Raw genomic sequence first — 26,478 nt, 5'->3', positions numbered from 1 at the left:
AAAGTCCTGTGTTGTTATTGTGGCTATAACATCAAATCATTGTTCAGGTTCACTTCAGTTTTTTTTTGTTAGTATCTTTGTTTATTAATTATAATAGTTATACTGTATTCTATTATTTCTCTTTTTATTTGTGTTGAAAATGTGCATTGATTGTATTTATTTTCCTGTGCTCCAGCAAATATCAATGTTTTGGTGTTTTGTTTTGCTTACCTTGATAGTCGCTGCAGCGTTTTTTGTTTTTCTTGATCTTAGTTAACTAATATTTTCCAAGATATTTTTGTAATTGAAGAAAAAAGATCATGCATGCGTCGATGATGCCGACTATCTTCACCTCATCTTTCCCCAGCTTTATATGTTATTAAGTTATGGGAACCTAACTATGGAATTATGCTATGGGAAAAAAAAGAGAAGAAATCATGATGTAAATGAGTTGTTTTTTATGACTGTATGTCAGTCTCTCCCTCTGTCTCTCTCTTGTTCTCTCAGTCTTTCTTTCTAGGTTGTACATATTTTGGTGACCAAGATAGGATATGTAGCCATAAAAGCTACACAGTCGAACCTGTTTATAACCACCGCCCAAGCGACTGGTCCAAAGTGGTGGTTGTAGACAGGTGGTCACCATGGAAAGGTAAAATATATAGAGAGAACAAAATCCTTTGGGGCTGGTCATTTTGGGCAGGTGATAGTTATTGAGAGGTGGTCGCCAGTACAGTTTGACTGTAGTATAAAAGTTTTGCTTTGGTCTCGCTGTACTTTTTCATATGTTGTATAGTTCACTTTCTACTTTTTGTTGGGAATAATTTGTGGTCACATTGCTAATTTATCTGTCCATTTTAGGCATTTGTAACACTGCAACGTCACCCAAATTGAAAAAAGTAACTAACAGACTTTCCAGCATGTTCATTATTATGTAATTTGTCTGCCTCCTACCTCCCTCTTTCTTTCTTTCTCTCTTGTCTTTGTTTTTTCTTCATGCATTTTATATGTTGTATTTGTCTAGGGACAATTTCAGAGACAGGCATTTGATATGCTTTAAACCTTTGATCTGTATGAAATAAAGAAGAGTCAGTCAGTCTCTCCCCTCCCCCTTCTCCATGTCCCTCTCTCTTCTCATCTGTGTCCTTCTCTCTTCTACATCTTTACCATTGTTTCTTCTTCACTACTTTTGCATTCTGTCACTGTGTGTAGGGGTTGGAGATGGGGGGGGGGGGGGGGGATGAAGGTTGTGTATGTACAATATTTCAGCAACATGACAATGTAGGCCTAGAAAAAAGACGCATTTTCAAAAGAAGCTTATACCCCTGTTTTTGTTCTCAGTTACTTAATTAAACAGCAGTGAACTGTGTGCATCTATTGTTCAAAACTGAGTCAATGGCTATGGGCAGAAACAATTTTCCTATCTTCTCTTTTATTAATTATTTGTCTTTGTTGTTTTTCCTTGCTTTCTCTTGGAAAGGTTTAACTGTAGGAAAACTGTAAAAACTTTAATGTTTAGATTAAAACCTGTACTGAGAAAGTCATGCTTGAACAGAAGAATTAGGGCACACATTTGTAGGAAGTGCTTAAGCTATTTAAAAAAAAAGAATTCTATTGTAAATATTTTAAGCTACAGTATCATTTAGTGATTTACAGTTTAGAAAGAAATGTGCAGTATGATAGCTACTGCATACTATTACATTGTTTCAAAAATGCGCAATTAAAGAACACACATACACACATGTAGATTAGATGAGTAAATAAAAAGTATGTTTATTTATGTTCCTAAATTATGGCTAGGTATATTTTGCTATAACATGTACTGATTTCTTCAAATGCTGTATTAAACGTTGATTTTCTATGGTATCTTTGGACGCCCATACCTTTGATGTAGACAGCATCAAAAGAATTCCACCTCAACTTTATAAAATGGCACTTGCCTTAAATTAGAGCTCATTAGTTTTCTGTTATTACTCTAATCGTGTTCGTGTAATTTTGATGCTACTAGATTTTAAAATTTTGAAAACTTTGTGTTTTTAATGTTAGTTAGTAAGTTGTTAACTACTGTTGGCGTGGTGAACTATTTCCAAATGCAATTCTTCAATAACTGATGTTTTGCTGAAATTTACATTGATCACTTATCCATGCTTGCTCTTTGTTTATATTGCAGTCCATATTTTCCAATCTTGCTGACTTTGTGACTGGAAACAACGAGATTCCGCAGACAGACACACACTGGTTTTCCGAGAGTGGAGTGATTGACGTTTTCCTGATGCTGGGACCAGGGCCGAAAGACGTGTTCAGGCAGTACGCTGCCCTCACAGGCACCACACCACTGCCACCAGTGAGTTAACAAAAAAAAAGAAGAAAGAAAAGAATGATGACAAATATGATAATGACAATAATGATGAAAAAATATTAGTTATTATAAATGCTTCTTTCGCATAAACCATGGCATTATTCTGTGCTCACCGCTTTACAATATTATAGAGTCAGAATACATGCGCAGTATTTCAACACAATAACATATATTTGGTGAGTGGGTTTGATTTTGGAGTGTTCAGACTTCTGCTGATTACTTTGAACATCAGTCTTCTATTCATGGGAGAGTATTTGCTTCAATTTAGTTGAAGAATTTTGTAACCAACATTTGTGTGATGTGGTATGAATTGTAACATGAATAGCCAGTTTGTATTCATAATATTGTGGTGCAGGTGAGCCTGTATGTAATGAAATACAATATGAAGGTAAAAATGAAATGTAGATGCAAATAAATTGATTATCAAACAAAGTCTTAGTTCAGCCAAGCAGTCATATATGCTGGTTTTTCTGTACCAGTCAAATATTGATTAATAAACTATCAGGACTGTGCTATTGGACAGAAATGATGACATCGAATCAGCAGCACCTTGCACTTATTTTTTGACTTGCACTGACACTCAATTATCAGAGCAAGCCTTGGTTGATTTGATCTTAATAAAATGTCTTCTGTTTTCTTTTTCCTTGCAGTTGTTCTCGATTTCTTATCACCAGTGTCGATGGAATTACAATGACCAGGACGATGTCAGAACGTAAGCATTTTTTTCTGGGATTCAGTTTCTAATGAAAGTGTCCGTTTGTTAAAGTTTGCTGTGAATGTCCGGTAAAAGTACCATAATGATGCTTTGTGAAATAGAAACCTTTGGTAGAAGATTTAAGTTATGCATATTGCATGAGGCTTGGAAGTTTTTTCTAAAGCTGTTTGTCTCATTGTCTTGTTTTACGTGCACATTTTTGTTATCTCATACTGCTCTGAACGTTTGCTTTTTATAGTTTTAATCTAGTTTTGTACAGTGTGTATTGTTTGAAGCATTACATTTTATCTGCTCGTTCGGTCTTGCTTTCAGGTCTGCCTACCCTCCAAGTGAAGCTTCAGGGACAAAGTTCTGTTGAAGATTAAAAGAAGTCGATTTTGTGCGAAGCGCAACAGTCGAGGTTGCGCAAAGCGCAAGCGAGCCGGCTAGGGGGGTCCGGGGGCATGCCCCCCCGAACAAAATGTTTTGCCAAAAGGACACAATTGGTGCAATCTGGTGTCATTTTACCCTAACATTGCCTTCAAATCATCTTGCCAAACTTGAACATTGTCACTGTAAATGTCACTGAAAAAATGAAATTCAAACTTACAATATTTTGAAAGCTCTTCGCAATTTTTGAGTCTGGAAACATAAGTTTGACGCCTTTGCTCATTTTGTCTAATGTCGCCATCGGCAAATTCAGTTCCAGCACGAGGTCCACCATTTTAGTTTCGGCTCTTATCACGTCCATATCGTGGTTCGAAACATCACTAGCAGTTGGTCCTCTCTGGAAAAATCCAGTGATTTTACTAGTATTGGTGTTTGCCTTTTCGCGTGTTTCTTTATTCTTGATGTGATTCGGGCCTTCCACATGTCGTCGAATGTCATCAATGCCGCCAGATTTACAGCCGAATTCACTAACACAAATCGTGCACAAAACCTTCGTTTCGACACTTCCTGGCTTGATACACGGGTATGTCTCCGTATATTTCTCGATGTATTTCTGCGGACGCTTCATTTTTTTTGCAGGGTCATTAGGCCAAAAAAAAAAAGGTCTGTTTACGGTAACATAGGCCAACAAAATAGGGTCGGTAGGTCGGGATTTTTTTTTTTTTTTTTTTCAAAAAAACCATATTTTTACGTTATTTTGCAAAAAAAAAAACAAAGATTTTTTTTAATTTTTTTTTTAATTTTTTTTTCCCCCAAATGCCAAAAAAAAAAAAGTCTAGGGTCGCGCGAAAAAAATAGGGTCGGTCGGGTTACCGTAAACAGACTATTTTTTTTTGTTGGCCTTATCGGTTTCACACACAGCGAGATTTTCTTTCCTTTTTGACGCCATCTTTTCTTCGACCTTTTCTTCTTGCAAGAAGTTGACGCGCATGCGTATTAGCTACAAAAAGCTGCTCGGCAATAGTCGGAACCCGCCTACGTCATTTCTCAGCTGTGACTTCGGCAATTTCCGGAAGTCATTCACCAGGCAATCTCTCTCGCTCACACTGTTGTGAGCGTGTTTGGAATTTTTTGGAGTTTCCGGGACGCATTTCGAACATCCGTATTTTCCGGAACACTTGATAAAATTTATTGATTTCCGGGACAAATACGGAAATTCCGTAACGGTAGGCAGACCTGTGCTTTGAATGCGTTCAATCATATTTGATAACTGTTTTTACATTTAGTCAAGTTTTGACTAAATGTTTTAACGTAGGGGGGGAATCGAGACGAGGGTGTGGTGTATGTGTGTGCGTGTGTGTGTGTGTGTGTGTGTGTGTGTAGAGCGTTTAAGACTAAACTACTGGACCGATCTTTATGAAATTTGACATGAGAGTTCATGGGAATGATATCCCCGGATGTGTTTTTCTTTTTTTCGATAAATGTCTTTGATGACGTCATATCCGGCTTTTTGTAAAAGTTGAGGCGGCACTGTCACACCCTCATTTTTCAATCAAATTGATTGAAATTTTGGCCAAGCAATCTTCGACGAAGGCCGGACTTCGGTATTGCATTTCAGCTTGGTGGCTTAAAAGTTAATGAATGACTTTGGTCATTAAAAATCTAAAAAATGTAAAACAAAAAATGTATAAAACGATCCAAATTTACGTTCATCTTATTCTTTATCATGTTCTGATTCCAAAAACATATAAATATGTTATATTTGGATTAAAAACAAGCTCTGAAAATTAAAAATATAAAAATTATGATCAAAATTAAATTTCCGAAATCGTTTCAAAAACTATTTCATCTTATTCCTTGTCGGTTCCTGATTCCAAAAACATATAGATATGATATGTTTCGATTAAAAACACGCTCGGAAAGTTAAAACGAGGAGAGGTACAGTAAAGCGTGCTATGAAGCACAGCGCAACCGCTGCCGCGCCAAACAGGCTCGTCACTTTCACTGCCTTTTGCACTAGCGGCGGACTACGTTCAGTTTCATTCTGTGAGTTCCACAGCTTGACTAAATGTAGTAATTTCGCCTTACGCGACTTGTTCTTTCTCATTGTTTCCAGCGTTGATGAAAACTTTGACAAGTTTGACATTCCATACGACGTGATCTGGCTGGATATTGAGCACACAGACGGCAAGAGATACTTCACATGGGATGCCGCCAAGTTCCCTAACTCCATCGAAATGCTGCGCAACATCTCCTCGAAAGGCAGAAAAATGGTTACCATTGTGGACCCTCATCTCAAGCGTGATGACAATTACAAGGTCTTCGCTGAGGCGCGTGACAAGGGCCTGCTGATCAAGAACAAAGATGGTGGCGATTTTGACGGCTGGTGCTGGCCTGGTGAGGACCGTCAGCTAGTTTGTTATGTGGATTAGTAGATGTGTACCCCTTGGCTGCGGAAGAGTTTAGTTCAAAAATCAATTTGAAAAATCATAACATAAAAAGTATGACAATTAGACTAAAACTGAGAAAAGGGTCTCCAGGCAATATACAGCGGTTGTTTTTCTTGTCAGAGTATTGAATTTGTTTTCAAGCGAAGTACCTACCTGATAAGTATTGTGGCAGTCAAGGGGTTAAGAGTTGATGGAGTAAGGTATAACGATAAACTTGCTTGCTGTTGTTTTATGACTGTCTGAGTTTTTTTTTTAAATTTGTTAAAAAGATTGTTCTAGATTAGTTTATGCTGTAGTCCACACTCTGAGACAGAAAAATTAACAAAAGAACTTGTGACAAAGAAAACAAAAACTGCAGGACAAACCTTGAACAGTTTTTGTCTTTTTTCAATTCATTCAACATGAAGCCTGAAAATGATGTGGGCTTCTTGCTGATGGATTTACTGCCAGGATTCAGAGTATGGTTTTGTTGTTTACTTTATCAGGTTCATCTGGATGGCCAGACTTTTTGGAAAAGCACGTGCGAGACTGGTGGGCAGACAAATTTTCCGCATCGGAATATGTAGGATCTGCCCCGAACCTTTACGTCTGGAATGACATGAACGAACCGTCCGTTTTCAACGCTCCAGAAATCACAGTCAACAGAGACATTAAGCATCTGGGTGGCTGGGAGAACAGGGAGGTGCATAACATCTATGGGATGTATGTGGTGAGTATTTTCACGGCTTGGTTCTGGAACGATTCTTAGGAGGAAAGATTGACTAGTAAAGGAAAGCTTGTTTTGAATGCGCGCGCGCGCACATGCGCGTGTGTGTGTGTGTGTGTGTGTGTGTGTGTGTGTGTGTGTGTGTGTGTGTGTGTGTGTGTGTGTGAAGGTGGGTTCCCACAGAAAGAAGATTTTAAAGCAGTAGCAAAGCTGGTCAGTTGATGTGCTGCTTGTAGTGCTGAAGCTTTTCATCAACTTAAATTTTTAAAATTTTTTTTAACCTGGCGAAAAGGAATTAAGTCAGTTACGCTTATCAAGATATATTTTGTCTCATATTAAACTATGTAGGTACATGTACATGTACAATTTTTTTCCCAGCATGAAGCTACAATGGATGGGCTGTTGAAAAGAACCAACTACCAAGAAAGGGCCTTTGTCCTCACGCGTGCCTTCTTTGCTGGAACACAACGAACAGGTTGGTTTGCACATGATTGTCTGCATGTTGATTTTTTTCTTCTCTTTTTATATTTATTTACATAACAAAAATTCTGTAATATTGACTGATTGATATATTTCTTTTTTTGTGTGTGCAAAAAAGCAGGTGCGTCCATCTGAGTGTGCCTGCATACATGCATGTTTGTATGCATAGATGAAAAGACAGCAAAAAAATTGAGATTTAATGGGGCAGTGGAAGACAAGTTTGCTTTAAGTACACCAGTCGGCCAATCACACTTAAAAAGCAATCGGTCTGTATTTCTGAACGTAATCAAACTTTATTCTGAATCTGTCCACAGCGGCAGTATGGACAGGAGACAACATGGGAGAGTGGAGTCACCTGAAGATCTCCAATCCTATGATCATGTCTCTCAACCTGGTGGGCATCACCTTCTCTGGCGCTGACGTGGGAGGCTTCTTCCGTAACCCTGACAACGAACTTGTCACCAGGTGGTACCAGGTTAGTTACAGTTTTGATAACTTTCAATACACGCCTGTAACAAAAGACACAGAGGCAACTCCGTGGCTTGTAGTTACCTTAGATCATTTTTGACTCGCATGCGAAGCAAAAGTGAGTCTATGTACTCACCCGAGTCGTCCGTCCGTCCGTCCGGCCGTCCGGAAAACTTTAACGTTGGATATTTTTTCTATCAGTACCAAATTTGGCAAGATGGTGTATGATGACAAGGCCCCAAAAAACATACATAGCATCTTGACCTTGCTTCAAGGTCAAGGTCGCAGGGGCCATAAATGTTGTCTAAAAAACAGCTATTTTTCACATTTTTCCCATTTTCTCTGAAGTTTTTGAGATTGAATACCTCACCTATATATGATATATAGGGCAAAGTAAGCCCCATCTATTGATACCAGTTTGGTTTACCTTGCTTCAAGGTCAAGGTCACAGGAGCTCTTCAAAGTTGGATTGTATACATATTTTGAAGTGACCTTGACCCTGAACTATGGAAGATAACTGTTTCAAACTTAAAAATTATGTGGGGGACATGTTATGCTTTCATCATGTGACAATTTGGTCACATATGATCAAGGTCAAGGTCACTTTGACCCTTATGAAATGTGACCAAAATAAGGTAGTGAACCACTAAAAGTGACCATATCTCATGGTAGAAAGGGCCAATAAGCACCATTGTACTTGAATTAACAGCTTTGTGTTGCATGACCTTGGATGACCTTGACCTTGGGTCAAGGTCACATGTATTTTGGTAGGAAAAATGTGTAAAGCAGTTCTTAGTGTATGATGTCATTGCTAGGTTTAGTTATTTGAGGTCAAGCATGTGAGTCGTATGGGCTTTGCCCTTCTTGTTTCAGCATCGACATGCAGTGTTTCTTTATCTTTCAGAATACCTGAGATCTGAAAAGAAACAAAGAAAAGAAGAAGAATTGATTAAATTAAATAAACAACAAAAATAAAGGATCACCCACCCACCCAAAAGGAAAACACCTACAAGAATAAAACTTTATGCCACATCCTAGGGCAAAAGTTTACCTTGATTTTCTTCCTGGATAGTGACCGTTGTTCATTGTCCTCTAGCTTTGTAGCTGTAGTTTTTTTTTAAGCATCATGTATTGATTGAGATAAAGGCTTAACACAGAGGAAATCAGTTTGTCTGCAAAATAACTTATTCATAATGCATATTTAACACTTTCTACCCCACCTATGTTGACCAATTTTTACACCCCCGGTATAGGGGTGTGTGTAGGATTCGCTCTATGTGTTTGTTTGTTTGTTTGTTTGTTTGTGTTCGCATATAGATCTCAAGAATGAACGGACCGATCGTCACCAAACTTGGTGAACAGGTTCTATACATTCCTGAGACGGTCCTTACAAAAATTGGGACCAGTCAAACACACGGTTAGGGAGTTATTGGTGGATTAAGATTCTACAAGGACTTATAGAGGCACATATTAATGGTCAAAGGGAAATAACCTTCTCAGTTGGTGGCAGTGAGAATGGTTATTTCCCTTTGACCAACTGTTTTTCCTACCTTGGAGGAATTTCTTGTTTTTTTAGCCGAGACCAGCTGTGCTGCAGCTGGTCACTCAGAATTGTAGTAACTGTGTAGAAACTGTATCAACACACTGGAATGCAGGCGTTAGATCGACTTTACAGGAAGCGACTGAAGCTAACAGTCTGAGCGGATATATCCATACCTGGTCAGATAGAGCCATACGAGTGAGTACGGATATATATCCGTACCTGGGAGACAATGAGTCAACTAATTTTGATGAAACAAAGTTGATGCTGTATGTTTCCTCGGTTATGACTAATTTTTGGCTCACATGCGAAGCAAAAGTGAGTCTATGTACTCACCCGAGTCGTCCGTCCGTCCGTCCGGACGTCCGTCCGGAAAACTTTAACGTTGGATATTTCTTGGACACTATTCAGTCTATCAGTACCAAATTTGGCAAGATGGTGTATGATGACAAGGCCCCAAAAAACATACATAGCATCTTGACCTTGCTTCAAGGTCAAGGTCGCAGGGGCCATAAATGTTGCCTAAAAAACAGCTATTTTTCACATTTTCTCTGAAGTTTTTGAGATTGAATACCTCACCTATATATGATATATAGGGCAAAGTAAGCCCCATCTTTTGATACCAGTTTGGTTTACCTTGCTTCAAGGTCAAGGTCACAGGAGCTCTTCAAAGTTGGATTGTATACATATTTTGAAGTGACCTTGACCCTGAACTATGGAAGATAACTGTTTCAAACTTAAAAATTATGTGGGGCACATGTTATGCTTTCATCATGAGATGCATTTGGTCACATATGGTCAAGGTCACTTTGACCCTTATGAAATGTGACCAAAATAAGGTAGTGAACCACTAAAAGTGACCATATCTCATGGTAGAAAGAGCCAATAAGCACCATTGTACTTCCTATGTCTTGAATTAACAGCTTTGTGTTGCATGACCTTGGATGACCTTGACCTTGGGTCAAGGTCACATGTATTTTGGTAGGAAAAATGTGTAAAGCAGTTCTTAGTGTATGATGTCATTGCTAGGTTTAGGTCAAGCATGTGAGTCGTATGGGCTTTGCCCTTCTTGTTGTGTGTGCTTTTCATTGAAAGTTTTTGAAAAAGGAAAGGAAGAACTTATCGTTTGTATTTCTTGCACAGGCCGGAGCTTTCCAGCCATTCTTCCGAGCTCACGCCCATCTTGACACAAAGCGTCGAGAACCTTACCTGCTGCCTGACGAAAATGTCAAGGTCATCCGAGAGGCTATCCGGGCCCGCTACACCTACCTGCCATACTGGTACACCGAGTTCTTCACGTCTGAGAAGGACGGAGCGGCAGTGATGAGACCCCTCTGGGTGGAGTTTCCAAAGGAAAAGGCGACCTTTGGCATTGATGACAACTACATGATTGGTGAGAGTGTAATACGATCCAACCTGTCCTGGAGACCAGTTCTCAATAACGACCACATGCCCAAAACAGCTGCCGAAAAGGGTCCCCGACAGATTTTTGTCTGTATAAATTTATAATTCACTTTGTTGCTGTTATAGGTTCTGTCAAAATTGTTTTAAGTGAACTCGTATGTTACTAAGATCAGATGTAATGAGGTAGGTTAACTTGTATGCTACAGTGCAGTTTGCTCAGTCCATTGACATTGTTTTCCAAAGCGCAATACCTAGAACTTTTTTTCTCAAGAAAAAGTTGATGCTGTCAGATTCTCAGACAGCTGAGTAATATGAATGATCAACAGTGAAGGTAAAGAGTACATTTTCATTTACTTGTCATTTCTGTTAACATTGCATTTGACTGTACAGGTTCCGCTCTGCTTGTGAGGCCAGTGACAGACCAGGGAGCCACCAATGCCAATGTGTACTTCCCAGGCGCGGGAGAGGTACGTGCAAACTACATTGGCTTAGAGAAACAGAGTATACAGGGAATATTCGTTGAGGCTGTCCTTCATTGACTCTAAAGTCGACTTCACAAAGTCTTTTGAACAAAAATTCAGTTCCAAACTTTTGTGCAGCCAGCTTTGTGAAGTCCGGATGTCGACTTGGCCCAATTAATATGAGGCTTCACTGCTGTTTTTCTGTGAAAATTATTTTGTATTTTTAGACTGAAGAATCCCCAGTGTGAGCGAAAAGAACTTTCAACACCTGTCTGTTTTGTTAATTTTGGCACATGTATAAAGCTTTTGATTCACAGATTGAAGTCAGTCAAGATCTAGCCGTATTTACTTGTTTTGTGAATGGTATGTTCAGACCTGTTTACTCATACGATCTCGCCGTATTTTGTATGCCAAGTTTCTAAGAATACGATAAACACGCTGGTTGATAAGAAAGTATGACGATTAGATTTTAATTTTTTTAATTTTATTTATTACGTCTCTAAACTGTTGTGTACGCGATTGGCCATAGATAAAATCCGGTTTGCTTTGGTTAGCGCTTACAATTGGTATATATATTTTCACGGGATTATACGTGATCCGACGAGAATGAAAATCCACCTTATTGTTTCGTTCTAAAAGCGTGTTCAATAAGTGCTAACAGTTTTACGTCGGTCGCATGATTAACAAGCACCTCTACCTGGTAACAAAATACACTCAATATTTTGAAAATACACTAAGTCTCTGTGGAAAATTACCCAACTGTTCCAATAAGGTAAACAGGTCTGTATGTTTTTAAATGTTTTAGTTTATTGGCTCACGTAAGTGTAGCCTATGCGATGATAAACTTTGTCTGTCTGTGCGTGTGTGTGTGTGTGTGTGATAGAAACTTTAACATTTGAAGACGTCACATTATGACGTAAGAGGGTTAGACGTCACGCGAAGGAATTACTGAAAGTCTCGGTCATTGTTATTTTGAGCGGGTCGAGACTAGTTGGCAGTCGTGTCCCTGTAAGTAGGCTACACATGCAGACAGTCAGATCTAGATCTAGTGTCTCGCTTTCTTGCACAGTGTCACCTATGCTTACTGTGTGTGTGTGTGTGTGTGTGTGTGTGTGTGTGTGTGTGTGTGACGGAGTGATTGAGTTTGTGTTACTGTTTGTCGATTTCTTACGTGAGCCTTGAAGGCTTCGCCTCTTGTTGTTTTTAGTTTTATTTCTTGTCAGATTAGACCATTGTAAAGTTTTTCTGCATACAGTGGTTGCTGGCCAGAACTGTTCTATTTAAACAAAACTTGTTTGAATACGGTCAATTGTTCATTGACATTTTCAGGTGTGGTATGATGTGGAGACATACCAAACCTACAAGGGACAGCAAGAGGTCAACGTACAGGCTCCTCTTTCTAAAGTATGTCGATTCTTTACTTATGGTTTTAATTCTTTTGTCAGAAATGTATGCCTTTTCTTACAAATATTTCCCTTAGCTGACTGTACGCTAGAGACCATAATTTTGTGATATGATTTCACCCCTCATTTCCAAAACAGAGATCATGGCAATCACTCTAGCACTGGTTAATGCTGTTTCATACCTTTAGTGTATGGTTTTGAGAAAAACACCTTGTGTTGTACAGTGCAAAGGAAAAAATGTGACAGGTACTTTGTAGATTCGAAGAAACTACTTCCGTGCAGACAGAACAGTTGGAAATGAACAACTCGTAACATTGATTGGCCTAAAGTTTGAGTATCCTGGAGTCTGGTTTTAGGAAGCAGTGTTTGCTTTGCCAGTGAATTCTGTAACGGTCTTCAATAGCTTACGTCTACCTTCCCCCACATCCTAGTGTGCACGAAATTGTACGCTGTTATTCTATGAAGCTACACTCGTGTCATCCCTGCATATTTTTGTATCAGATCCCAGTATACCAGAAGGGAGGCACCATCATTCCACGCAAAATGCGACCACGTCGTTCTTCTACTCTCATGTTTGATGATCCATTCACACTAGTTGTGGCGCTGGACCCCAAGGTAAGACATGAGGAGATTTGTTTGGTACTGTTTTGAAAAAAATGCAAGAAAAAAAGTGTGCGTGTGTGTGTGTTTGTGTGCATGCATGCATGAGGGAAACAGAGACACAGAGAGAGGAATGAATGTGGCACAATGTGCTGTTGTGTATGACATGATGGGGTTTGCAGTATATCAATGTTGTTCAGAAATAGTACTTGAGAAAAGAAAGCAAATAAGTAAACATAGAAACAAGGCACAATTTTGATAAAAGTACACAAATGTAAAAAAAAAAACCCTGTAGTTCTGTCGTCACTAATGTGTTGTGATTTTGTGTTTTGCAGCAAGAGGCCAATGGACAACTTTTCATCGATGATTATCGTACCTTCAAGTATAGAGATGGTGCCTATGGATTTATCAAATACTCTTTTACGAGCCACAAACTTCACAGCAAGTGAGTAGAATGATTGTCAATATAACACTTACCTCGACAGTACTATTCTTGCACATTATCTATTATAGGCCGAAAAAATTGGACAAAACGCTGAGTGGGTACAATTATCTCCCATAACCATGCGCCACCGTGGATCCCAAGCACTGTCCGAGTGCTTCCCCCTTACAGGATGTAGGTGGCGCGTCCTCTTTCTTTTTTCGCGCGTGTCAGACCGGCTGTGTTTCTGCTACGCTCCCGGATTATTTTGGACTAAGAGGCTTCTTTTCTGTGTGGACTATCACCTGTTGGATTATTGTGTGTTATTCCACTTCTGGCTTGAGGCTACGTTGTGTTTCCTTCAACTTGTGCCTCCGTTTTTGTGTGGCGGACTCGGCGTGCCTCCCGTCCTACTTCGTGGTGACCGGTCGTCTGCTTCTCGTTTCGCCGCATTCACTTGAGTATTGACCTAAATTTTCTTTGAATTTTGTTAATTCTCGGTCTTTAAGGGTACGTACAGGGCGAGGTAGGATGTCTCGTCCTGTTTTGGGCTCTGGTTCTACGGAACCAGAGTCTGCCGGGGGCAACCCTTCTCCGGGCGCCCAGCGTTATGTTTTACGCACGGAGAAGGGGATCTTTCGGCGCTCCGACTCTCCCTCCCCAAACGCTTTGCGTTTGCGGCGAGGGAGGGCGGAGAAAGCCTGTTTGAGCAAGCTCAATGCGAGCTTGCTCAAACAGGCTGGGCTTGAGCCTGGGACTTCGGGCGGGGCTGCGCCGTCGAAGGTTCGGGGAAGGTCGAGGGGAAAGAAAAAGCTTCTTTCTCCTTCTCCTTCAGTGGAACAGGCTTCCCCCCCTTCGACGCCGTTGTCCGGCCCTCAGTCTCAGGCTTCAGCTCCTCCCGGTTTCAAGCCTGGGGGGAAGGTTTCCTTCTCCTCCCTGGCTCGAATCCGGGGGCAGGTCGATTCCCAACCCTCTTTGGGGGTTGGTGAATCCGATCTAGGGGCTACTGGAGAGACTCAGGTTTTGACAGCCAACGGCCATACCACGTTGAAAACACCGGTTCTCGTCCGACCACCGAAGTTAAGCAACGTCGGGCCCGGTTAGTACTTGGATGGGTGACCGCCTGGGAACACCGGGTGCAGTTGGCATTAAAATCTTCCTTTTCCGGTGCCTCTCCTGTGCCCTCCTCGGTTTCCACCGCTGTGGAGGCCAGGAGGGACACGGGTCCTCCTCTGAACTCCCTCGCTGGGTCGTCTGCTGCTGTTTCGACAGTAGTTTCGGCCTCCTGGGGGGGGAGATCGGAGGAGATGACGGGGTCTCTGAATTCCCTCCCCGCTGGGGTTGGGATGCGAATTGACCCCGTTCAGGGCGGTCCTGTGGGGGCAGGGGTTTCAGGCTTCGTGCCTACGACCACTGCTACTACGGTTCCCTCTGACGTCCGTGTGACTGGTGGCTGTCCCTCTTGTTAAGACGCTCCGGCCGACTAGTTACTGGACGTGGAGGTGTTCGACAGAACGTGGTACTTCTGTCGAATGGTCAGGGCGACGGGAACATTGTTTCTGTTGCTCAGACCGACACCTCCGACCGGACCGTCTTGACCCCACGCCATTCCTTAGCGTCTGGTGTTCGGGTGACGGATGGTCCGGACCAAGGGTCCGGAACGTTCCAGGCTTACGGGTCGGGATCGAACCGGACCCACGGGTCCCGACTGGACTTGACCTCCGGGTTTGGTCCGGACGGGACCCATGGTACGGGACCGTACCGGACCTTAGGGTCCGGTACGGGACAGTACCTCTGGCCCTTGCCGGACCTACGGGTCCGGATGGTACGGTACGGGACCAGTGGTTCGGTCGGGACCGGACCACCCGACCACCTCTGTTGGTCTGGGTGGTCTGGCACCGAACCGGACCACCGGACCTACGGGTCCGGATGGTACGGTACCGGACCAGTGGTCCGGTCGGGGCCGGACCACTCGACCACCTCTGTTGGTCCGGGTGGTCTGGCACCGAACCGGACCATGCCGGACCTACGGGTCCGGATGGTACGGTATGTCCACGTCCGACCGAGCCACCCGAACACTTCTGTGGGTACGGATGGTTCGGTACCGAACGGGACCTCCGGATGCTACGGGACCGGACCGAACCTACGGGTTCGGATGGTCCGGTACCGGACCAGTGGTCCGGTCCGGACCGGACCAGTGGTCCGGTCCGAACCGGACCACCCGACCACCTCTGTTGGTCCGGATGGTCTGTCACCGAACCGGACCATACCGGACCACCGGACCTACGGGTCCGGATGGTACGGTAGGTCCACGTCCGGACCGAACCACCCGAACACTTCTGTGGGTACGGGTGGTTCGGTGCCGAACGGGACCTCCGGATGGTGCGGGACCGGACCGGACCTACGGGTCTGGATGGTCCGGTACTGGACCGGTGGTCCGGTCCGGACCGGACCACCCGACCACCTCTGTTGGTCCGGATGGTCTGGCACCGGACCACCGGACTTACGGGTCCGGATGGTGCGGTGTGTCCACGTCCGGACCGAACCACCCGAACACTTCTGTGGGTACGGATGGTTCGGTGCCGAACGGGACCTCCGGATGGTACGGGACCGGACCGGAACACCGGACCGGAACACCGGACCACCCTACCGGACCGGTCCGGACCACCCGACCACCTCTGTTGGTCCGGATGGTCTGGCACCGAACCGGACCTACGGGTCCGGATGGTACGGTACGTCCACGCCCGGACCGAGCCACCCGAACACTTCTGTGCGTACGGATGGTTCGGTGCCGAACAGGACCTCCGGATGGTACCGGACCTACGGGTCCGGACCTACGGGTCCGGATGGCCCGGTGCCGGACCACCCGACCACCTCTGTTGGTCTGGATGGTCTGGCACCGAACCGGACCATACCGGACCACGGGTCCGGATGGTACGGTATGTTCACGTCCGGACCTAACCACCCGAACACTTCTGTGGGTACGGATGGTTCGGTGCCGAACGGGACCTCCGGATGGTCCGGCACCGGACCGGACCACCCTACCGGACCGGATCGGCACCCCCGACCGGACCGGACCATTTCTTTTCTGATCAGACCCGATGGGTTCCTGTTCAGTCTATAAATGGCGGGGGTTCGTTGGCTGGGCTGACCCAACAGTCGCAGGGTTTTTGTTTTTCTCTCCCTTTGGCTGCTGGAGACGTTTCGTCTTTGGGGCAGGGGTCTTCGCGGCCTCTTGCTTCTGTGGGCGTTTCTTCACAGCCTGCTTCATCGCTTTCGGCTCTTCCCCCTCAAGCTCCCTACACTCCTGCTTTTGAGGAGTTGTCGGGAAGTGAAGAGGAGAGTGAGTCGGAGGACGATAGGGAGGAGGATCAGGGTCGCCCTGAGGTTAACACTGATCCTCTACCCTTGCCGGTTTCTGATGGAACTTCCGAAGCTATGCTTCGTACTTTCCAACAGTACATGACAGACATCACGCGACGTCTTGACGTCACGGATGCCTCTCTTAAGCGTCTGTCGTCTAGTGTTGACACATAGGACCTGGACCCGGGGTCTGAGGACGAGAGGCAGGAGGCTCGTCCTCGCACAGCTAGAAGGACGTTTGAACAGTTTCAGGACGTCCTTCCCTGAGACGCCCTCTCGTCCTTTGAGTCCGCTTCGGCCCGGGCGCGGGAGGCTCACGCCGCGTCTGCCGGCGGCTCGTTTTATGAACGATCCGTCCGCCGGCAATTCGCGTTCCACCCTAGTCTTAGTGCCACGGTGGAAGCGGCAGCACATCGCCTGAGGAGTACAGATTCACGTGCTAACGCGACCTATGTTCCTCGGGAGGACGCGGGTTCAGTGCCATGCTTTCCTTCGGGAGGCGCACCTCCACTGTTTCCTCGTGTCCAATCTGTTTCGTCCCTCCCTTTTCCCTTTGACTCTCGAACTCTCCCTTTCCAGACTTCGAGTGTTTAGGGTGGGGCTGACGGTGATGTGTTCGTTGGGGAGGTGCCTTCGGTCAAGAAGGTGGAACTGAGCTCTGCTTCGTTCCACAATCTTGAGGCCACCGTTTCTTCCACAGTCGAGGCCCAATCACAGGCCTTGACATGGATGAGCACGCTGTCCACACTGTTGGACCCTCCCGATCGGGCAGAGTCCGATTCCACTCGGGTCCTTGACACGGTTCGAGTGGATCGGGCTTTGCATGCCGTGCGATCGTGCGTGACGTCTGCGGCAGAATTGGCCATTGGAACACGGGTCCACTTTATTGGCCCTGTTCCGTGATCATTTTCTGCCTACTTCTATAGTGCCTCCGGATATGAGGAAGAGTCTGAGGAACACGTTTCCTCAGCCTTCTTCCCTCTTTCATCCGGACACTGTTCGTTCTGTGGTGGAGTCCACACGCCAGAGGAACACTGATTCTCTGATGGTTGGCCTCGCTGCTTCGGCGACGGCGGCGGGGAGTAAGAGAAGTGCTACAGTCACCTCCAGCTCCCAGCCTCAGAAGAAGAAGAAGAAGCCAGTTTCACTGCCTCCTTCTTCCTCCTCTTAGGCGCCTGTTGCGTTCCCAAGCAAGACGAAGGGTGCTCAGACAGGTAAGGGGAAGCAGCACCACCAGGGGGGGTGGTCGCAAGCCTGCGCCTGCCCGCCAGCAGAATTTTCAGTGAGTCCCGGCCCTACGTTGACGCCCCCTCAAGTTGCCCCTCTTTCGTCCGTCGGTTCCCTTTTTCGGGCCCGCGGCATGTGGGGCAGACTGGTCTCCAACCAGTTTTTCTTGAGGGTGGTGTGGTCGGGGTTTTCTCTACCGCTGTCGTCACAACCTCCATTGTCCGCTCTAACCTGGACGTTCCCCCCTCCTCGAGACCCTGCCAGATGGCAGGCTCTTCAGGACGAGGTGAACTCGTTGGTCGAGAAGAAGGCGGTCTACCCCCTTTCTCAGCCTTCTCCGGGGTTCTGCTCCCGCCTGTTCACCGTCCCCAAAAAGGACGGCCGGTTCAGGCCGGTGTTGGACCTCTCCACCTTGAACTTGTACCTTCACAGGTGCAAGTTCAAGATGGAAACCCCTTCGTCGGTCCGGTTGGCCATCCGGCCAAACGATTGGGCCATGTCTGGGACCTCCAGGATGCTTACTTCCACATCCTGGTGGCCCCGGGGTACCGACATCTGCTCCGGTTCGTTTGGGAGGGCACAGTGTTCGAGTTTCGGGCCCTCCCATTCGGCCTGTCCTTGGCCCCTCTGATTTTCAACGGGGACAACAACACCACATGCTTAGCTTACCTTCGCCACCAGGGGGGCACCAATTCTCGGTCCCTCTCCCTGTTGGCGGAGGAGATTCTGCTCTGGTGCCAGACCAATCAGGTCCGGATGTCAGTCCAGTTCGTTCCGGGGAAACTGAACGCCCTGGCCGACATTCTCAGTCGGGGCGATCAGGTTCTCTCCACAGAATGGACCATCGCTCACAACGTTCTACAGCGTCTGTGGGCAAGGTGGGACCGTCCTCTGATCGATCGGTTTGCAACTCGATTCAGCGCTCGGCTTCCCAGGTACGTCAGCCCCTTTCGAGACATGAATGCGTTCCACTTGGACGCATTCACTCTCTTGTGGAGGCTCCTCGATGCTTACGCCTATCCCCCGACATCTCTGATTCCGAGGGTGCTGGCAAAATATCTGCAGGAACGACCAAGACTGATTTTGGTCGCGCCTTACTGGCCAACAGCTCCGTGGTTTCCAGATCTTCGCGGTCTCACCCACGTAGACCCTCTACCTCTGGATCTGGACGGGGGAGGTCTGCTCCAGCCTCGATCATGCCTCCCTCATCCACGTCCAGAGAGTCTGTGCTTGACCGCATGGCTCTTGTGCGCTCCAAACTGCTTGCACTAGGATTGCACAAGAGTTCAGTAGAGTTTTCCTTGAACGCTAAGAGGCGATCAACTAATCAGCTCTATGACTTACGCTGGAGAGCTTGGGCCACCTTCGCCTTGTCCAAGGGGATAAAGCCGCTTTATCCCTCAACACAGGACTTGGCCAACTTCCTGGTGGAAGTGTATCAAAAGAAGAGTCTTTCTTCTAAGACTCTTCTTGGATACAGATCTGCCATCGCTTCCACGATTGCGGCCGCTACTGGTCGCAGATCTGAACACTTGATCAGGTCCTCCCTCATCGCTAATGTCCTTTCGGGTATTAGCAATGCAGCGGTGTCTAAACCTCGGGTTTCATTTCCCAAGGGGGATGTCTTTCTGGTCCTCAAACTCCTGCGTAGCAATGAGTTTGAACCCCTGGCAGGCATCAGTATCAAGTTGCTGATTTTTAAGACTAATTGTTCCTCATCGCTTTAGCCACTTGCCGTAGACTCAGTGGTATTCAAGCTTTGAGTGGCCTGGACTTTGACCTTGAGTTCACCACACAGCAGTGGTTGCCAGCATGGTCACGTCAGTCTAAGATATGTTTCTTGGGTATATTTTCTTTTACGGTAGTACTGTTCGAAAATTGCCTGGGTATCTTAATCCTTGGATTTAAGTGATTTTGATTAAGGAGTTTAATACTCTACATATCACCCTCACACCACTCTGGTATTCTGTGCAAGAATAGTACTGTCGAGGTAAGTGTTATATTGACTGTAAGGCTTCTTTTTAAGCCTACTGTCTATATGATACTTACCGAGACAGTACTATTAGAGTTTCCCTCCCGCCTCCCCTCTTGATATGTTATGGGCTTTTTGAGGGTCTGCAGCTCATAAAGAAAGAGGACGCGCCACCTACATCCTGTAAGGGGGAAGCACTCGGACAGTGCTTGGGATCCACGGTGGCGCATGGTTATGGGAGATAATTGTACCCACTCAGCGTTTTGTCCAATTTTTTCGGCCTATAATAGATAATGTGCAAGAATAGTACTGTCTCGGTAAGTATCATATAGACAGTAGGCTTAAAAAGAAGCCTTACATTTTTCATCGTTCTTACTTTAAAATGTATGAGGCTATATAAAAACATGGTGTGTGGCGATTTGAAGTGATGAATATGAATAAAAGAAGTGTCACAGCTGCAAGTGTGTGTGTATTGTAAAACAATGTCTGTTGCTGAATGTTTTGTAATGAACATTTTGAATTGCTTTTGAGTTATTACTGCTGTTATCCTCCATGCCTCAAAAGGGGTTACAGGATTAACATTGAAACTTGCGTGTGTGTGGTTGCTAGTGTGTATCCTGATGATCATATAGAAAACAAGTTTTTGGACAGAAATTTTGCTTAAAATATTCTCCTGTTATTATAGAGAAATATATACATATGCGTGACATCATATTCTCTTTGACACAGTGTTGAACATCAAGGAAGTGGATTTACGACAAAAGAGTGGCTGGAGAGAGTGATTGTGGTGGGTTTGCCTCATGAGCCCAGAAAGGTCACGCTACATCAATCAGGTAAGCTCACAGTAATTCTTTGTCCTGAAAATCATTTCTTGTGCATGCTTTTCACAGTCAAAGTGAAAAAAGAGCAGCAGAGATCGTTTGTGTGTTAGAGAGAGAGAGAGAGAGAGAGTGTGTGTGTGTGTGTGTGTGTGTGTGTGTGTGTGTGTGTGTGTGTGTGTGAGAGAGAGAAAGATAACTATATTTTAGTTGAGAAATTTTCTTTGATTTAAACATCCGCTCACTTGTTCTATTTTATTTTTACAGTTAGATCTTAAACAGCGGAGCATATATTGTGCAGCAATCTGCCTTTAAATCCAGTCTTGCTATCATTGTCTCAGACACACAAAATACGTTGCAAGCCCCTGGAGCAATTTTTTGATTAGTGCTTTTGTGAACAATCAACAAGTGGCTCTATCCCCCCCCCCCCCCCCCCCCTTTTCCCCATCGCGATATAACCTTGAACGGTTGAAAACGACGTTAAACACCAAATAAAGAAAGAAAGACTCACAAAAGATTGTCTGCTGTCTTTTTCAGGTCAAACAAAGGAACTGATATTCACCTATGACAGTACCACCCATGTGTTGATAATAAGAAAACCAGGCGTAAACATTTTACAAAACTGGACCATCAGTTTGCACTGAGGTCATTGCTGACTGCATGGTGCATGCGCCTGTCACCATCACCTTGTTTTGCCCATTCATGTACCGTTACTGGTAGGTTCAGGGAATTTGGCTGCCAAAGATGACTGGTCACAAGCAAACAGTTAAACTGTGTTTCAGATGAAGCCGAAGAGATCAAATGACAAAGGGAAGTAAGCCCTCTGAATATGGATAGCCACGAGGGCTGTAAGGAACCCGTCTCCTGGCACCTTAGAAATCTGAAGACAGTTTTCTTGCAAATTTGCTTTCTCAGAGTGAGCATGAGAGAAACTTTTTGTTGTCTGTAATTTTGGTGCTTACTTCCCTTTGTTATGTGACGGAGTTACAAGTTTATCTTTTGCTGTGCTGCTGATTACAAAACAGAACATTGAAGTTGTAGAGCGTAACTTTTGGTCAGAATGAAAAATCTGTTTTGAGTATTTTTAATTTATGTGGCGAGAAGGACAGTAAGCTTATCTTTGGACAGGAAGAAATGTGGAATATTCAACTTCATGTCTAGGAGAGAGCAGAGGACAAAAGTCTATATCACAGTTGTCACTTCTATCAAATCATTGTAAAATGTTACATATTTGCGACAAGACAAACGCTTGTTAACTTAATTTCCCCCAAAAATTGTTTGTGCAATTTGTTTGTACTGTAGAACAAAAAGATATAACAATGTTGCTCAAGGTTTCATGAATATTTACAGTTCAACGCTATTTTTAACCCTTGTTTTGGATGGAAATAAGAATAAGATTGTTGCTCTATCTATGCTAAGCAATTTATGACGCAGGGACTAAGTATACGCTTGAATTTGCTGTACCATCTTCTGCAGCCAAATTTTCTGTCCTCCGTTTTGGGTGAATATTGAGTGTTTATACAGTTTGAGTGGTACTCGATAAATAAATTGAGTGAAACTGGTAGGAAGGGAACAGATTGAAGATTTGCATCGAAAAATGTTGTCACATTTATTCTTCTGTGTTGATGTGTTCATTCATTGGATCATTCATCTCTCTCATAAAAAGGAGGGATCATTTTATACAGCTAAATGTGATCGGAATAAGAGGATTGCCTGAATGCGCTGAAAACTGCCGTCAGGTTTGAAATCAAATGTTATAATTCAAAGCAAAACTTAGGATTGGTTTCTAGATGACTTTTTCGTTGATTTGACAAGGGAGAATGTGAGTGTGTGGTTGTTTTTCTTTTCGGGTGGGGTTGTGGTTGGATGTGTGTCATTTATGTGTATCTGATACCCCATTGAAATTACATTTGTTTGAGAATGTGTGTGAACATTGATAAAATACCGCTTATTTAATCTTGTGTGGCAGGGTTACTAGTTTTCCCTTATCGTTCTGTTGCCAAGTTTTGAATTGCTTGAAGGTAAGGGTTTTTTGTGTTCTAAGGATTATCTCAAGCTTCTGTGCTGGATACAGTTCATATGATTACTGCAGAAAGCTGTTAGTGAAAATGAATATTTTAGAATTCAGTATCTAACATCAGAATTAATTTTCATAGTGTGAGATTTGGTGCACAAAATTAGTCGTGTTGGAGTGCATGAGTAAAGGTATAACTCGGTTTCGTCTGTTTTTTTCATACTAGAATGGTATGATGACGCTTTCTTCACAAAACGTAACTAAAAGTGGATGTTATTTTTCCTGTTATGTGTTTACTTTGTTTCCCAAGCAATACAAAATAAGAAAACTGCTGTTTTTGAAAATGTGATTAGACTTAAATGACTCCCAAGTTGACTTTTTACATGCCATAGTCATTAATCTAGCCACACACTATCGCCAGTAGGCATATGTGCATGTGTGGTAAATAAGTACATGGTGATTATGTTGCATTCCTGTTTGTCTTTCAAGTTTGCTCAAGGCACTTTCGTTTCACAGACACAGAAAGCTTGACAAGCACTTAGAGTGGAACACTATTCAATTGCTCACTCGTTTATGAAAACCTGCTGAAACATACATGGTACATGGACATATATCTGCACTTTCGATCATGTGTGAGTCATATAAAGACTAATGCAGCTTGAGTGATAAGGGTTTAAACAAATATAACAGAGGAGAGTAAATGGGACCTTGTGGAATGTTTGAAACTGCAGAAACCATGATCCTGGTTATTGCAGAGTAGTGATTTTTTTGTTTCAAAAACAGAACAGGGTATTACATACATCCTGCGAGGTCTAGCTTCATTTACATCTTCATGCAGTCTTGTGTGTCAGATTTTGGTGTTTGTGTGTGTGCACTTCCAGGTGGATTATCCACTTCCGAAGTCTTGCAATGTTCAATTTTGTCCGTTTCATCAGTGTCTTACACAAATCACACAGGTTTTGCTGTGGGGGTTACAATGGCATTACACGAGAGTATTCTCAACATATGCATTGTCTCAAGTTCTGGTTTGGCTGCGTAAGTGTGAACTTAATTTGCTTTTTCTGTTGTTGCTGTCCTTTTCACTATATGTACGGTGGAAGCAATATTCAGTCCTCTTCTTATAAATGTCGTGTTTATGCAGTTTCAGCTCGGATTGGTACGATAGCTGAATTATTATTTTAGTTTAATTCAATTCAATGTATACCGGCATGGTTGGCCTAGTGGTAAGGCGTCCGCCCCGTGATCGGGAGGTCGTGGGTTCGAACCCCGGCCGGGTCATACCTAAGACTTTTTATTTGGCAATCTAGTGGCTGCTCCGTCTGGGGTTAGTGCAAGGACTGGTTGGTCCGGTGTCAGAATAATGTGACTGGGTGAGACATGAAGCCTGTGCTGCGACTTCTGTCTTGTGTGTGGCGCACGTTATATGTCAAAGCAGCACCGCCCTGATATGGCCCTTCGTGGTCGGCTGGGCGTTAAGCAAACAAACAAACAAACAAAATTCAATGTATTACTTTAATAATTGAACTAATGATTTGGAATTAAAGGAATGTCTGTTCAAAAGAAATGGCAGTGCAAGGCTAAAGATAAGATGTGGTTGTCTTAAGAAAGCAGCAAGAGGTTTGTACATGTATGTATATCGATTTGAATATCAGGGGTTGGATGCATGTTCATTTGCCTAGCACAGTAAATGTTTGCCTACCACTGACACAATAACTTATCTTGATTGTTATGATCTCAGCACTAAGCAAAAGCTGAGGCATGTAAGGTGAGGTGCAACACTAAATACTAATCAAGTACGTGCAGCATTGGAAAGAAGAAGGGTAAACCATTTGGCTCGAGTCGGACTTTGACTATCCTGGATAGTTTCCCCTGACGTGTGTGTGTCTGTGTGTCTGTCTGTGTCTGTGTGTGTGTCTGTGTGTGTGTGTGTGTGTGTGTGTGTGTGTCTGTGTGTCTGTGTCTGTGTCTGTGTCTGTGTGTGTGTGTGTATGTGTCTCACCTGGATGGATGGAAGACACACACACACAATGGGGGACTGTGACTATCCAGGCTAGTCAAAGAGGGACCGGAGCAGAATGATGTACCCTTCTTCTTTCAAACGCTTGTTAATTCGTATTTATCATTACTCTGCAGCTTTAAACAAACTTTAAACAAGCTTATCAGTTGATATTAAATTTCATTCATCTGCTTCACAACCACCTGCATGGCTTAGTTTTTACTTCACTTTTCCTATAAACGGATGGTGTTAGTTGCTATTAATATCTGTTTGCAGTATAAAGAATGCTGAAGAGTGGTAGGAATGTTCAATGAGTTAAAAGGTTAAAATAAAACCTGAGAATGGGTATGGTGGGTGATTTAGAATAAAGTGGATATATAATTGTTCCATTGCCTTTTTGAAGTAAAGTTGCCTGATATGTGAATAGATGAATGAATGAATGTATTGCTGGATTTGTTTTTGTCCTTATGAAACTTACCCAGTATTTTGACTATCAATTATCCGAATTCTGGTCACATAACCGTGTTTTTGTTCTTCTAACAGCACTATTTTGTTACTTATATGGAGTATATATATTTTTCTTGAGAAATATAAGTAACCAGCATAACTACTTCAGAGATCATACTAGAGTAGTATGATTTTGATTCCTATGCACAGTGATTTCACACACGCACACACACAAAATATTACAAATGACAGGGTCAATTATTTATCAGAAAACATGCCAACAGAAATTAGTATCAGAGGGGGGAGAAGAGAAAATTGATGTTTGGATGTGTGTTTATGTTTCACTGTATTTATGCTAATGACATTTTTTGTTCTTGATTGTCCCAAGCACAATGTTTGTTTCTTGATGAAGTAAGACTACAACAGATTGATTAAACTTTGCTATTCCAACAAGCCATATTGCCTCCAGCAAAAATGTTAAAGTTTGAAACAAAGGAATGGTTTTCTGGAAAGTTTTAGATTGGACAAGTAAATCTTGATCTGCAGTATTTTTATTCCTACTTGATTATTATGTTTTTGTTATGCTGTCATGTCTGTTAAAGTCGAAACCTGTCCTTGCGGAAGAATTATTTACTGATATGGACATACGCGATTGTGCCAGTTATGTGTGTGTTGTATCATGAACACTTGTGTTGTAAAAAAAAAAATCTGTTATGGCATCTGCAATCCAAATAAAGTTAACAATTTGAGTGGGACTTTGTTTTTGTATGTTTTTTATGTTCCCAAAATGAATTTGCACTGGTATGTATGTGTACAGTGGAAGACATGTTTTAAGACCACCCCAAATCTGTGATGATCAACTCCTTTTTAAGACCACCAGATATATGAGTTGATCAGTATAACTCATTGTCTCCCAGGCACGGATATATATCCGTACCCACTCGTATGGCTCTATCTGACCAGGATCGGATAAATCCGCTCTGACTGTTTGCTTCAGTCGCTTCCTGTAACGTGGAGAATTCCAGCGTGTTGATACAGTTACTACAATTCTGTGTGACCTGCTGCAGCACAACTGGTCTCGGCTAAAAAAAAAAAACTTGGTCAACATAGGTGGGGTAGAAAGTGTTAAATAAAAGGGGTTTATTAAAAATGGAGGTAAATTTGAAATATTATGAATAGATCTGAGAAAAGAGCGCCTGAAAAGGGGGGGGGGGGGGGGGGGGGGGGGGGGGGGGGTGTGTCAAAAATTAGGACGTTGGGATGGAAGAAAGGCAGGTCATAAAAAAAGG

The 26,478-nt window shown here is 43.6% G+C and overlaps 1 protein-coding gene and 1 non-coding gene across 4 annotated transcripts in view; both read left to right on the top strand.

Annotated features, from left to right (window-relative positions):
* The window catches only part of LOC138953881 (neutral alpha-glucosidase AB-like), a 51,923-nt gene extending 25,985 nt beyond the window's left edge, over positions 1–25,938 (top strand). For all 3 annotated transcript variants that reach the window (XM_070325842.1, XM_070325840.1, XM_070325841.1), the window contains 13 exons: positions 2,147–2,320; positions 2,986–3,047; positions 5,536–5,816; positions 6,355–6,578; positions 6,954–7,050; positions 7,370–7,530; positions 10,207–10,456; positions 10,858–10,934; positions 12,258–12,332; positions 12,833–12,946; positions 13,267–13,376; positions 20,644–20,747; positions 21,270–25,938. In XM_070325842.1, coding sequence (XP_070181943.1) covers positions 2,147–2,320; positions 2,986–3,047; positions 5,536–5,816; positions 6,355–6,578; positions 6,954–7,050; positions 7,370–7,530; positions 10,207–10,456; positions 10,858–10,934; positions 12,258–12,332; positions 12,833–12,946; positions 13,267–13,376; positions 20,644–20,747; positions 21,270–21,376 — 1,836 coding nt within the window. In that variant the 3' untranslated portion in view covers positions 21,377–25,938. The remainder of the gene's footprint in view (positions 1–2,146; positions 2,321–2,985; positions 3,048–5,535; positions 5,817–6,354; positions 6,579–6,953; positions 7,051–7,369; positions 7,531–10,206; positions 10,457–10,857; positions 10,935–12,257; positions 12,333–12,832; positions 12,947–13,266; positions 13,377–20,643; positions 20,748–21,269) is intronic.
* LOC138954010 (5S ribosomal RNA) lies at positions 14,382–14,500 on the top strand. The gene has a single exon (XR_011451678.1). It is a non-coding gene; the product is annotated as a 5S ribosomal RNA (ribosomal RNA).
* Positions 25,939–26,478: the final 540 nt, after the last annotated feature.

The sequence above is a fragment of the Littorina saxatilis genome, linkage group LG17, assembly GCF_037325665.1.
Source record: "Littorina saxatilis isolate snail1 linkage group LG17, US_GU_Lsax_2.0, whole genome shotgun sequence".
Classification (NCBI taxonomy): Eukaryota; Metazoa; Mollusca; class Gastropoda; order Littorinimorpha; family Littorinidae; genus Littorina; species Littorina saxatilis.
The sequence above is the reverse complement of the archived record's forward strand: the minus strand, read 5'-3'. Positions and strand labels throughout refer to the sequence as shown.